This window comes from Teleopsis dalmanni, chromosome 2 (genome assembly GCF_002237135.1).
Source record: "Teleopsis dalmanni isolate 2A chromosome 2, ASM223713v2, whole genome shotgun sequence".
Lineage (NCBI taxonomy): Eukaryota > Metazoa > Arthropoda > Insecta > Diptera > Diopsidae > Teleopsis > Teleopsis dalmanni.
In genome coordinates this window covers 122,814,358-122,829,261 of record NC_051847.1, presented here as the reverse complement: position 1 = coordinate 122,829,261, position 14,904 = coordinate 122,814,358, and the positions used below count along the sequence as shown (strand labels likewise).

The 14,904-nt window shown below is 27.8% G+C and overlaps 1 protein-coding gene across 5 annotated transcripts in view; it reads right to left on the bottom strand.

Annotated features, from left to right (window-relative positions):
* Nucleotides 1-1,164: 1,164 nt before the first annotated feature.
* The window catches only part of LOC119678543 (G protein-activated inward rectifier potassium channel 3-like), a 43,303-nt gene continuing 29,563 nt past the window's right edge, over nt 1,165-14,904 (bottom strand). For 2 of the 5 annotated variants that reach the window (XM_038090418.1, XM_038090419.1), the window contains exons 2-6: nt 5,748-5,862; nt 2,301-2,831; nt 2,044-2,233; nt 1,743-1,979; nt 1,234-1,685 (exon numbers count right to left, since the gene is read on the bottom strand). In XM_038090418.1, the coding sequence (XP_037946346.1) occupies nt 1,234-1,685; nt 1,743-1,979; nt 2,044-2,233; nt 2,301-2,831; nt 5,748-5,862 (1,525 nt within the window). Of the gene's footprint in view, nt 1,686-1,742; nt 1,980-2,043; nt 2,234-2,300; nt 2,832-5,747; nt 5,863-12,343; nt 12,426-12,790; nt 12,944-14,904 lie in introns of those variants that run through there. The other 3 variants (XM_038090420.1, XM_038090417.1, XM_038090416.1) reach the window with 3 other exon arrangements.

The window sequence follows — 14,904 nt, the reverse complement described above, 5'->3', positions numbered from 1 at the left end:
TATTCATTTAAAATTAAATAGTATAAGTTCTTTTGTTTCTCCCTGACATGTCACACAATATATGAAAGTGTTACGAAATTGGTTATGTTGTTGTTGTAACCCGCTATGATCTGTTATGCTAAACGGCACTTAGTCGTCTGGATCGACGAGTGGATCCTGGACATGACCCGGCCGTTCTTAGAAATTGTTAATACTCCAGACTTCTAAACCCAAGCATATATATATATATATATATATATTTTGAAGATATACGAACTTTTATTATTGTTACATATCTGAGCAAAAAACAAAAAATATTTAACCATTGATATAGATTAGCTAAGTAAGCTCAAGGAATATTAAACAAGGAATATTGTTAAACATTATTGTTACATATCTGAGCAAAAAACAAAAAATATTTAACCATTGATATAGATTAGCTAAGTAAGCTCAAGGAATATTATAATGGTTTATATTAAAGGTCTCAAGATTGAACAATAAAATATTTGCTTCTGATAACCATGAACTGTACTTAGAATTTCATTCATCGTAATACTATAAATATTATTCAAATAATTAGATATTTGAACTATTTAGCAAATTCTAATACACAAATTTGCACCAAGTAAATAATCCTTTGTACATAAATATTCAAATAATTCATTTTGTATTAAACGGAGTTAAATGGATCGAAAAGTGCATTAATTCCAATTAAAAGCAGACTCTCCAGATATTTGAAATTTTATATTATGTTAAGTTTTGAGAGTAGTTGAACTACAATATATGTATCAATTTCAGAACCTTTCTATTTTCCATTAATATATGTATATTTTTATCTTACAGTTTACTTTAGTTTTTATTTTGTAGGCAAGATTTTGTAGATTTTTGATTATTTTGACATTGTACAAAATTTAATTGTTTAATTTTTTTTTTTTCAAACATTTATGCAAAAATATTAATATAAATTAATTGTTGGAAAATGTTATATATATGTAAAAAAGGAAATTGAGTTTATACATTACTAAAGCTATAATTATCCTAAGTCTATATATATAAAAGAATACTTTTATACAATAAGAAAAAAAAATTTAAATAAAAATCATTTTTTATGGGACAACTTAAATATTAAAAACACATGAAATAAAATCAACAAAATATGTAACAAAAAATCATAATAAATAAAATTAAAAAAACATCTCAACTAAAATAGTTAAAATCCTAAAATTGAACAGTTTCAATTAAATTCTGCAAATATCAGCAAATTGAATCTATGGGCAATTGGTCTTGTTTAATGGATAATCGCCTAGTATTGCCCGGTTTTTTTTGGCTGCTATTATTGTTGTTGTTGTTATTGTTACTTAAACTTTCTATATTAATAGTTGTGCTGTTATTACTGTTGCTATTACTACTGCTGCCGGAATTTGTGTGCTCATTAATACTTTGTAGATTATTTGTTGGAAGTGTGGAAGCATTAGAGACCAATATCGGTATGGTACCGCCCAGCGTAAATGAGGTGCGATGCTGTGCGTTACTATTGCTGATCTGCCTATTAAGTGGCTGTAGCTCATCGGCTAAGCCCTCATGCGATATGGAATTGGAACGTAAACGATTATGTGCTGAATCTAAAGACTCATCACTAGCGGGATCCAAATGATCCGCGGACGGGTTTGATATATGCTGCAGCAAACCAGCAGAAAGTGCGCGTTCTAGAATTAATAGAGTCGTTACACAAAAGTGTTTAAATAAAATGTGCAAAAGTTTACCTAAACTGCTTTTAGCATTTTTGGCGTACTCCAGCTTCACTCCATCTAGTTCTTTAGCACTGCAAAGTGGGGTATCAACATCGTATGTGTTATTGAATAAAGTGTAATCCACTTCATATTCACTTGTCTCTTTTCGGAAGGAAACTAAATTTACAAAGCGATGCCCCCATAATATCTCGGAAGGTAAATAACTGCTACGCGCTTGTGTCGTCATACCAGTAGATTCAATGACACCCTCTGTAAGAATATTACCAATTAAACAATACATCGATTTCATTAATCACAATTCCAAACTACTTACCAAGCATTACTACAACTTCGAAACGTTCTTTGAGCATGTCCGATGCTGATAGCATATAGAGCGGACTGTTACGATCGATTTTGTGTACAATTGTTGTGGGCCATATGAACATAAGGCGATCTTCACCGCCATCAGCACCGATATGTAACTCTTGTTGGAAGAATGGCAGAATTTCACCTTCTTTCGTTATCTACAAATAGTATTAAAATACATATGTAAATATATTAATTTCATACACCTTTTCAGTTCAAACTTACTTTCTTCCTTATAATTTGCGCTCTAACATGAGCTTCTATAATATGAGATTTACGCATATCACCCACTCGAAACATCAAGCACGGCACACCATCTCGATGACATATGACCGCATTCCTTGAGAAGAGTAAGGTTTGTGCACGTTTTTTGGGACGTGAGAGTTTTGCAAATACAATGCCTACCATAAATGCTTGTATAAAGACACCAGTTATACATTGTAGGCACATTGTAAATATCGCCTCTGGACATTCTTCTGTCACGAAGCGATTACCGTAGCCTATCGTATGTTGTGTTTCGATTGAGTATAAAAATGCCGAAATAAGACTGCGCACCTCTGTCACACACATGGTATGTGTTGTATTTTGTATCTGATCTGGTTGGAAATCGCGCATATATATATATTCGAGATCACCGTGTGCATATGCGATAATCCACCATATAAATCCAAAAAATGCCCATGATATGAGAAAGCTTAATGCGAATACTAATAAAGTCCAACGCCATTGTGCGTCGACCAATGTGGTAAAGATGTCCTGTGAAAGAAAAAATTACATTAGAAAGCATTCTTAACATTGCTTCACTAATTTTACATTTACATATTAATCGGAAGAAAAATATTATGAATCATTATTTATGGAACTCTTAAGTGAAAATTGATTTATTCGTTTTCTCCATATCTTTTACAAAATAGTTCTATTTATAACTGAAACTCTATGCGTAGAAGTAGCTAAGCAACGAAGCAGGAAAGGGCTAGAACAATTTTTGTGATTATTTGCAAATTTCCTTAATACAACCTGACGAGCAAAATAAAAAATGTTAATAATAAGAAAGATTTCCAATTTATGTCTATAACATATTACAACAAAAATAAGGTTATTGCATTTAAATTGACATTCTAAATTGGAAATCAGAGTTTTTTCATTAAGGAATATTTCATCCGACACTGTTTTCGGGGAGCGCCATCCTATATACTTTTCTTGGTTGTACCCATGATATTTATATGCTCGTTACTATAGTAACTTCCTCATTAAGTTACTACCTCAGTTTTCACAAAAATAAAAGCTACTACGTGGGTCCTCTAATAATAGAGATGTGTTAAAATAATAGATCGCTAAATAAACATGCCTCTCCGAAGAGGGGGCGTTAAGGAGACAAGGGTTGGTTTGACGATGCATAAAGAACTCCACTACTTCACAACAAAAAAAACACCATCCCTTAATTAGGCTGATAATGAAGTACTTGAGTTACTGTAACAAAGCCAAGTATAGCATATTTGACTAGTACTCACTAAAGTGTTTCAAGAGGTAAGGTCCTGCTTCTGATTCTAACAGTTTCTTGAAATTAATTTTAATATTCGTAACTTAAGTCTTTTGCATATATATTTCTTTTATTCCCAACCAAGATACAAACTTTGTTCTAGTTTTGTACAAAAACAACTATAATTTTATTTATTTAAATATAATATAATATATAATATAATATATTTATCTAATATATGCTCAAGTGTGGTGTTATCTACTTTATCTAATAAAAATACTGATATGGTATAATATGATATAAATGTGATATAATATGATATAAAAATACCTACCACTGCTACTAATTTTCAAATTGCATATTCTCCCATCTATTTTCCTCTTTTCCTTCTTACATTTATTTTTCTCTATACTTATTTATTTAATTTTTTTTTTTTGATTATATTTTACTTTTATTATATTTTATATAGTTTTATGTTCTTCTCGACCTATTATTTTTCTAACTTTACTTTCTTAACTATTATTATTGAAATTTTTCTCCATGACTAAATATGAATCTACGAGATGAAAATCGACAAATAAATTTAGTTGGTTAACTGTAATATGCATATCTGGTAATGCTCATATATAATAAACTCCAATATTAAGTTAAACCTTCATATTACTATTTATACATACGTGTTGACTATTGTGTTAAAATAATATTTTACACTAAATTTTTAGTTAATATTTTATTTGTAATTATAAGTGAAAAAACTTCTCAATTAATTATATATTACTAATTGATATTATTGCCACCTATTTCTGTAAAGAGAGTTAATGATTTATTAAAAGCAAGTTTAAAACTGTCTTTGCTTTATATATTGTTTGGCTATTATCTAAACTGAAACTGAAGATAAAACTTTAGATACTATCTTTTTCATCATTTTTTTTCCTTTTTCAACTTACATATCTTCTTCCTTCCTTTTCTTCCTTCCTTTTTCTTCCTTTCTTTTTCTTCTTTCCTTTTTATTCCTTCCTTGTTCTTCTTTCCTTCTTCTTCCCTTCTTCTTCTTCCTTCCTTCTTCATACTTCCTTCCTTCTTCTTCCCTTTTTTCTACTTTCTTCGTCTTCTTCAATATTGCAGCTCTAATTTCTTTAATATCTTTACAGTTTTAAATTATCTTTTGTGTTATTTTTCATTTTTTCTATTATTATTATTATTTATATTATTTCTCTCACTATTTCTATAATTATTCTTCTGTTTTTTGACTTTTCTTTTTAAACCTTTGTATAGTCTAATTGTCCTCTTTTCCACTTCCTTCATGGCCTTGTCTCTGTCTACTTCTTTTTTATTGATTTTTTCAGCTTATCTTTTTATATGCATTTTAATTCATTTAATAGCATCTAACACATTTTTGTTTACTTCATCCAATCATTTTCGCAGTTGGTTTTAAAACCTTAAACTAATTCCTCTACTCTATTATGACAACTATATACGTATTATTTACAGTATAAAAATAACTTTTTTATTCTTATAGTTTATAATTTTTAAAAATTAGCTTATACAAATTAGATTTAGTTCCCACACATTTAGTTTAATTCGCTTTGCGGAAGATAAATACTATAAAATTGCATTAAAAAATTTTAGATGAGCTCACATAAGATGTCTTCAGGGACACTTGTCAGTTCCGACAACCTCCCATTTTATTATAAAAATAGAAACGTTTAAAGCAAACGTCATAACACATGACAATTGCCTTGAAATGGCTTATAATTAAGAGTGAATATATGCGCGCGACTTAAGCGTCCCACTCTCCACTCTCCAAATACGTAGGTACTGCATTTCTGCATCCTAGTTACGTGACTTGAACGATGAATAACGATCCCAAGTGCACGACAGAAATGTTGTCCTGAACTCTTATTAACATGCAAACAATTATTTAAAATTGAAAGGAAAACTGAACAACAACAATCGCAAGAGAAAAGCGAGGGAGCTTCCAGCAAAAATGCGTGACTGCAGAACGCCGCTGGGTTAGGATTACTTAAGAGCAGTTCCTGCAGTGGCAATGTCAAAGAAAACCCCCCTTCCCCCTCTCCCCTTACTTAGGAGTTGCATAATTGCTACAGGTCGAAGAGGAGCGCAGGAAATGAAAACATGGCTATCAAACCCAATTCCTTTTTATATAAGCTCCGCACACTAGACCAACTCACCTGTAGATACCTGCGGCGTCGTTTGGCGACGTTTCCTTGCACGACATTGCAGTCGCCATGTTTGAACACAACACGTTTCCGTACACGACGCGAACTAAAACGTGTCTGGCGGTACCTGCAAGTAAAGAAAATTGAGGAAAATTATTTAAGGGAAATACCAAGAAATATGTGAGAAATGTGTTTAAAGCTAAATAATGACAGGACAAAGCAAGGCACTACGTGTGAAATATAAGGAAATGGTGCATTCAATATGAGAGCTGGAACAAAAACCACTTCAATAAAATAACCGAGTGAAGGAATTAAATGAAATAGAGTGCGTTTCCTAGGAAATTTAATTTATGTGTCGTTTATGAATTTAAGTGGTTGAAGTTTTTACTTCTAATTTATAATCAAAATGGTTTCCATTTACAGCTAAAACCAGATAAATTGTTGCTTAGGATGATAAATAATTAAAATCTAAAGAACGAAATATAAATTCTCTTTTTCTTATGAATATATAAACTTTGAAATTCAAAGGAAATCACCCACTGCTGTTATCTCTTTGTCTATTCGATGCTATTGTCTTAAAATTATTCAATTATTTATTATTATTTTTAAACAATAAAAAGCTTAGACATTCGTAGGAAATCAGCCACTGCTGTTACCTGTTGGTATATTTGATTATATTGTCTTAAAATTATATTAAACAAAAATGTATGATGTTGAGCCTTTTCCGAGTTAGTGCAGTCTGGGCACTTTTACTCTTTGATAGCTGGGAGGTTTGTGCAAAGTCCCACCCATCTCACTGACTAATTTGTGTATTCGTCATAAGCTTCGTGCTTATTCAATGACTGATCTAAGGTCTGCATACCGCCCCGTACGGTTAGTGATTACTCTTAGATTAGATAGTGCTAAGTAGGACAGCCTGTAGGTTTTCACATATAGCTAGGCTCTGTCCCTTATATATTTTTTGATCGCATCTATTTTAAGGTATCTTAGCATCTCATTTGTGCGGATGTACCATGGTACTTTGAAGAGTCTTCGGAGAGCCTGACTTTGAGCAATTTGTAGTTTCTGGATAGTAAAGTCGACTGTAATACTTAATCTGGATAGTAGAAAACTTTAGTATTTAATGGAATCAATTAAGGAAAGGAAGATAGTGTAGTTCATCTTACTTTTATATCAGTAATTATCATTTTTATCAAATGATTAAAGCCGCATATGTATTATATAAATATTGATATCTTCATTATATTTCTAATTCAATAAACTAAGAAGAACTTGCATTTTTGATTTAAATAATCTCTCGAACTATAATATAATATAAAAATAAAGAACGAGCTTAAAATTAAGTACAAAAAGTGGTTCAAATATTAATATTTTCATTATCTTTCTGGTTTAATAAGCTAAGAAGATCTTGATTTTTCAACTTTAAAATTTCGAGGAAATGTAATGTAATGTAAAAGTGTAGAGTAAGCTTAAAATTAGGTACAAAAACTGATTACAAGGAATGATTAAAACTACAATCACGTAAGCACATATTATCAAAAGAAGACTACTTTAAAAGAAATGAAATAGGAGATTAAATTGAGTAAAATTGAAAATTAAATGCTTTCAAAACAACAACTTTCGCATTTTTTGTAATCCCTTGTGCAGATAAAATCATAAAAATTTGTTAATTTTAACATTATTTGTTAATAAGTGTTTCGATACTAACAAAATAATCTGTATAGCACTGAAAACTATTTTTGAAGACCGCTAATTCAGTACTTGACATCAAACTGCAGTATTGCTAATACCAAAAATTGCTATCTCTCCCTCTCCCAGTCATTCCAACTCACCCAAAGTGAACTAAATTCTAATAAACTGAATATAAAAGATTATGATAATCAAAAATTTTGATAATGTCGAACTACTATTCAACATAAGTGAAAATTTTTTATATGTGAATAATATTTTTATTTTTAATACACATTATTATTATTATTAAGAATGAAAAAATGATGAATGAATTTTTTCAAACTTCAAGATTAAAGCGTATGGCTTTAAACTTCTGACTTATAGGAAAAATACGAATTCTTATAGTATAAATATTAGAATTCGTATTTTCAGCTCAAACATAAATACTTTTATATATTGTATTTCATAAATTTGCATTAATTTTTAAGAAAATTTTTTTAATTTACCTAAATGTTGATATTAAACTGGTTCGTACATAAATTTAATTTTATTTATAGCTGTTGTTTATGCGTCTATTCTAAAAATAGCATAGAAAATGCAATTCTTGTTTGCGAATAAACAACGAAAAATCAAAAACTCTAAAAACGCAAAATAAGTATAAATTTCCTTTGTGTGTCAAGACGAGAAAGCCTGCGGTTCAAAATCAACAAGACTAATTTCTAGACATTGAAGTCAGTCTAGAAATTTATGAAGATTTAATTAAACCAATAGATATTTCTAAACACTACTAATGACGATTTTAGAAACAGCTAATTAAAGAATTCGCTTGAATAAATATTAAATTTTGAATTTAAAAATTTATTTACTATTACTCTCTTTACTATAGAACTCTTAACATAGAACACAAAAATTTAAAATTATTAAAATTATTATTTTATATTAATTTTATCTAGTAAATAATTAAGCATCAAAACTAGCCATTATATTACAAAGATTATTTATTTATTTAATAATCACTTAATTATTTTAGCAATGTTTAATGTGTTTATATTATTATTTAATAGATATTAATCGCTAGCCAATATAATTACCAAAAGTATTTGTTTATTTAGTAATTAATATTAGATTTTTTGCAATCGTACTAACTACGTTTTAAGCTCTACTAAGAAGTGCTCAAGCGCCAAAACCATTTTAATGCACTTCGTGTATTTTTAGTTAATAAAAAAAATCAATTATTTATTCTAATAAATACTTTAAACAAACAAAACATGACAAATAATTATTTGAATTGTAAACAAACAAAAACAATTAACAAATTAATTGTTAATACAAAAATAAACAACGAAAAATATACTATAGATAATTCAGAATAAAAGAAAGATTATAAGTTATCAGCAGTTTTTCTGTGGCCCACGACAGACAGAGAAGGCAATACATTGATTCCTCCATTTACTTTTTCTTTTATTCTTTTATTTATTTTATTTTCATGTTTATAGTCGCTTTTAATATCACTTTTATTTCTCTTTATTGTTTATTTGTTATGATTTTATTTGTTTCATTTAATTTTCTTTTATGTTTGTTACTTTCTTATTTGTTATTTATTATGGACACTTTGATTATTATTTTTTATATTTTGTTTTCATATTTTTCTCTCTGTTCACGCTGTTGACAGCTGTCACTTTTATTGCTTTGATAAATTTCCATTTATGTTTTACAAACAAACGAAAAATTTGTTTATAATTAAATTATTTCATAATTACAGGAAGCGAATCAGAAGTTAATGGCGTTTTATTAACAAAAAATTATTGAAAAAATATTGTTGATGTGCCAAAATTTTGATGCAGTAAAATTATAAAAAAAAAAAATAAATTTAATTAAAAAATGATAAAATATTTTAATATCGTATAATTGCATATAAAAAGATAATTTATAAAAAAATATATAAACAGTTATAATTTTTGTGTCCACAGAAATATAAATATTAAGACTGTATAAAAAAAATTAAAATAAATAAACCGGAAAGTTAAAATTTGTTGTAATAAGTTTACAAAATTATTATTTGTACTTTAGAAATTAGTTAATTTAGTTAGTTAATTAATTTGTCAGTTAATTAGTTAATTACTTGATTACTATACAAACTGAGTAATTTCAAATTAAATTCTTTTGCTTTCAAATTACAATAAAATATTGTTAAATGAAACTATTTGAGTTGTAAATAAATCAAAATAATTTTATAATTATTTTAAAGTTAAATCTTTTATTAAATTGGATTAAATTATATGTATAAATATATGTATAAATATGTATAAATTATATGCAATAGTATTATCATTTGTCTGTAACTGCAACTACTTGTGTTAATCATAATATATATCATAATAATATTTATTGTTATATTATATGCCATTTATTACAATAACGTAAGGTATACATATAACTTAAGGTTATCGCGCTTTAAGCTGTTTATATCCTAATATGATTATTATGGTGAATTAAACTTGATCGCGCTTAAAGCTGTTTATATCCTAATATGATTATTATGGTAAATTAAACTTGATTAATTAAATATATAGTTAAGTTCATTTTCATATTTTTTATATATTTTATATCGGACTTAAGGTCACTTTTTGTTAAAATTAAACGTTCATCAGGATCAGGATCTAACATAAATTAATATTTATAAATTAATATTCCATTGTCTATAGTACAATATAAACAACGGAATCAAGAGCATAACATTTAGATATAGATTTTATTAGTATTAAAAAATTATTAATTTTGATTTCAAAAAATTTTATTACAAATACTGTACTTCGGCCCATCTCGTAAATCATCTTCAGTGTTTATACTCATATTAAATTAAAAATAAATTTAACAATTGCGTATTATTTAAAAAAAGCAGAAAATAATTATTAGTTATTAAAAAAGAAAATAAAAATAAAATAAATTAATTTATTCATACAAGATAATGCTTGTATAAAGCAATTTTTTTTAAAATCGGTCTACAAAAAAGAATAAAAATTGAATAAAAAAATAATTTCAAAGGAGAAGAAAGAAATATTACAAGTATGCTGAAGCTTTTATCATAATAAATACCATTTATTCTAAAACGAAAGCTGTTAATTCGATGTAAATAAAACGATATACGACACTAAATTGAGTGATAATGACATCATATTTAAAGTGCCCATTATACATAATCAAGATAAAGATTTTTTTTAATATGTTAAATCTATAAATTCAGTATTAAAATTTTTTTCACAAAGAATCAGTATCAAAAATGTATGCTTGTTGCATGTTATATACAAACTGAACTACTAAAACCATGATTAGAAACCCACAAAAAGTGTTGCTGCTTTTTTAATCCGCGATTAGTAAGAAAACATAGTGAAAATGGAGATATTTTTTAGATGCAAATGAAAGCATTAATTGATAAGTATGAACTTCCCTCACAGATGGATATATTTACAGGAACAAGCAAACTGTTATCAAAACAATGGTCAATGACCATATTATTGAGTCGTGTATATGATAAGTCTATGTGACTTGGTATAACTATCATTTGTTGGGAATAATATCAGTGATGGGAATAACAATACCATCCTCTATATGATGGTTTTATCAGACATAAACAACTACAGAGGTAGAAATTCATTCTACCACGTAGAAGAAGACACCCAAAGTTTAACTCCTAACTTTACACATCCACAAATATATCTCTGAATATGTGAAGTTTGCACCTTGATTCATGAGGTGTTTTATTATTAAAACCAAATAGCTAGAGATGACGTGAAGAATTGAACATTGTTTTGTGCCACTGCTTTTCTAAATATATATATTTAATTCTTAGCATATTCCTAATAATTTTTGAAATATACTACTGGAATATACCATTATTCAAAAAACCTAATACCTATTTTTTGTATAAAATTTTTAAGTTCAATTTTTTACACTAACGATAAGTACATATTATTTTAACTCTGTATTATAATCTCTATGTAATAAATATATTGTTTATAAAATAACATCTTTGGTGATTTATCATGATAAATCATCGTGAGCTTTTAGTAATAAACTAATAGAATTGATGTTTTCTCAATTTAACTCTATGGATACAGCTCTCTGGTTAAGATTGTGTTTGCTGTTATTTATGGTTAATAAATTTTGACTTATTATTTTATATTAAATTAAATTAGTTATTTATTTTATAATTTTTACAGTGTAGCTGTGTTTAAAAACCATAAAATTGCGCTGTATACTGTGTTTTAATATGATTTTTAAAGAACTTTTTATTGCAACCCTAATTTGAATCTAATATCAATATCAAATATTTACACTAATAACATCACATAGAACATTGCAGATACTTATCGCCATACCTAATACGACTTATCAAGCTTATGAATGTCCATGATAAACTTCACTTTTAAAAAATGCTATTAAACTGCAGGTATATATGATGATTGTTAATATGACTTATTACATTTAAGCATTTGTCATGATAAACTGCATAATGAAGAGAGCTACAAACGAAAGTATTTACCCCAATTCTTAGTACGATTTATGACGTTTGAACGTTGATCATGATAAACTTTATGATGAAAACACGCTATAAACTATTATGTATTTATAATGACACATAATACGACTTAACAAGGTTGAACATTGATCATAATATGTAAACTATGAAGCGAAGAGTTGCCACATAACCCACATCAGCATTTATCATTTATATATTAACACAATAATCATGACTTTTTATTAATTTTAACACAATAATAATGCCGTTAAAAACTTTGTTTCTATATAAAATGCATATTAGTATCTCCAATAAATTGTATGTTTTTTTATTCAGTTAGATACAATATATCGAAGTTTGCAGTGATACCCTAAAATTAGTAAATAACTACATAAATAAGAAAAAAATAAATATTTACCATAAAGTGATTTTCGAAATAAAAACTATACAAAACACACACACCAAAAATATATAAAAGAACATTTAAGCATGAATTAAAGCAACTAAAAACAATAACAATGCTTGTGTTATAGTTATATATAATGTATGGAATATATATACTTATATATATATATATACGAGCGAAAAAAAATTGTTGATAAGCACGCGTCAAAATAGTTGTAATTATGTAAAAAGAGACACTTTTTAAATTGAGTACGTAAAAATTGCAATAATTATTTATTTATGATTTATTTAAAAGGTTTATTTAAGTTCGAAAAATGAGTTATGAAACTATATCAACCATTCGAAAGATTGTTTTTCGAGCGCAGTTGAGACTGTAGTTCACGTTGGGCACCAAAACCGAACACTTAAAATTAATGAAAATTTTTTACGTATTTTGTATAATTTCAACATTTGCCTGTACCGAACGATTTTCATAAATTCTGCAATATATTTCATGTGCCCCAATTCGGATATACTTTTTCGACACTTGCTCTAGAATTCTCACTACACGTGCTATACTTTGAAGTCGAACTGACACTGAAGTCCGCTGCAGTGCATTTAGGAATTCAAAGCAATGCATGTGGCTTAGGTTCAGCGCGCTTCTTTTGTTTTCTCTCCGATAAGTTGACAATGAAATGGTTCTTGTTCTTGTTGTTGTTGTTGTTGTTATTTTTGCTGTTGCTGTCATAATATTTCTAATATTGAATACAGTAACCCACTAGATTAATTTCTTCCCGCTTTTCTGCTGACTTGCTTTTACACTTGTTTTGATTTTTTTTTTTTGTTTTTTTTATCAGTAGAAATTGTGTTTCATTGTTTTTGCTTTGATAAGCAGTTTCTGCTATCGTTGATCGTTTCTATCCAATATCTTAGGTTCGCATGTTCATCATGGAAAATTTGAGGTAGCTCAAGTGTTCCAATGTTTGCTGCCAATGTTTGGTGTTGATATTTGGTGTGGTTTCAAATGTTTGAGATAAATTCGGAATTCAGCACAGAAATATATAAAAAAAAGTGTTGATAATCGCGTATCAAGCAGAAACAGCTAAAATTTATTCTTATAGCTACTATGCTCTCTATTAATATTATATAGCCTTTATGTTATTCTATTTTATCATTTATTTTCTTACAAACACTGTGCGCAATTCTGAGTTTCCGGGCACACCCATTTAATAATGTATAATGGTGGAGTCAACTATTTTGAGCAACTTTTTCTACTACGCTATAAATATGTCGAAATAACTTACTTCTCGAGATGTCGCGATTTAAACCTGAAAACTTTTATTAAACTATACAATACTATATTTTTATTTATATACAATTTTTATATTAATGCACAAACCAGTCACAAATTGTTGTTGTTGGTTATTGGTCCATATAAAAATCTTCAACTTAAAACCCTGATATTTTAGAAAACAAGCTATATTGATAAAAATTCGTTGTCAAATTGTGCGTAGTCAGGATGCGAGACAGAAGGGCCAAAAAACATTAATCCAAAAAATAGAGCAGCAAAAAAAAATTACAATTACTTTGAAATAATTAGTAAAGTACTGCTGAAGTTAACAAAATTCTTATACTAAAATTCATCTGTTAGGCCCATGTTATGTAGAGTGTCATGGGCACGTCAAAATCAAAATTGTTGTTGCTTTCAATGCAAATTAAAAACCTGAGAGCGAGAGAAAATAAACAAATGTCGGTCTAAATTCGGTTATGAGAGTCGAGGCTATCTATCAAAGCCATGTTGTATGTATGTTTATATATATTTCCTTTGACATTTAGGCACAACCAAAAAGTACAAAAGTAATAATATAAATACAAAATTGACAAACTGATGTGACACTTTACATAACATGCATTTACGTCATAGCCCGTGACAATCTACATAACATGGGCCTTATGGTTTATTCATGAACATATACATTCCTACATCTTCGACGGCTTCCTATTTTCGTTATGAAATATAAGTTCGTCCAGAACTTTCAGAAGTGCGCATCCCATGTGTAAATTGATTTAAACCCTAGAATTGCAAAGTACATTTAAGGCAAGCCTCTAGGCAAGCCTATATAACTAGAAAACATTTCCACTTCATTAATCATAGGCAGAAATGATGTAATATAAAAATTGCAGAAATGATTCATCATTTTTATAGTAAAAACATATATTCCATAAATTTTGCTCCCTGTACCTTCATTGAAGATAATTTGAATTAAGTTTTCTTTACTGATTTGTTTATTTCAAGTTTAGCCTACAACTGTAAAAAACCATATTGATCTACGTTTTATGAAGGATTTTGGAATATTTTATATTCTATTATTATTTTATATTTTATTATTATATGAATATATGAATTGTAGGTGTGGATTCCTTTACGTTTATTAATAAAATTAATAAATATTTATTAAGAAAAATAATTATAGTAATAAATTGATAAGTATTATAGTTACACATTTTTAAATAAATTAAATTAAATTACTCTTTTATATTATATGAATTCAATAAGTTCCCATGAAAACTAATCCCAGGTGTGAATTCCTTTAC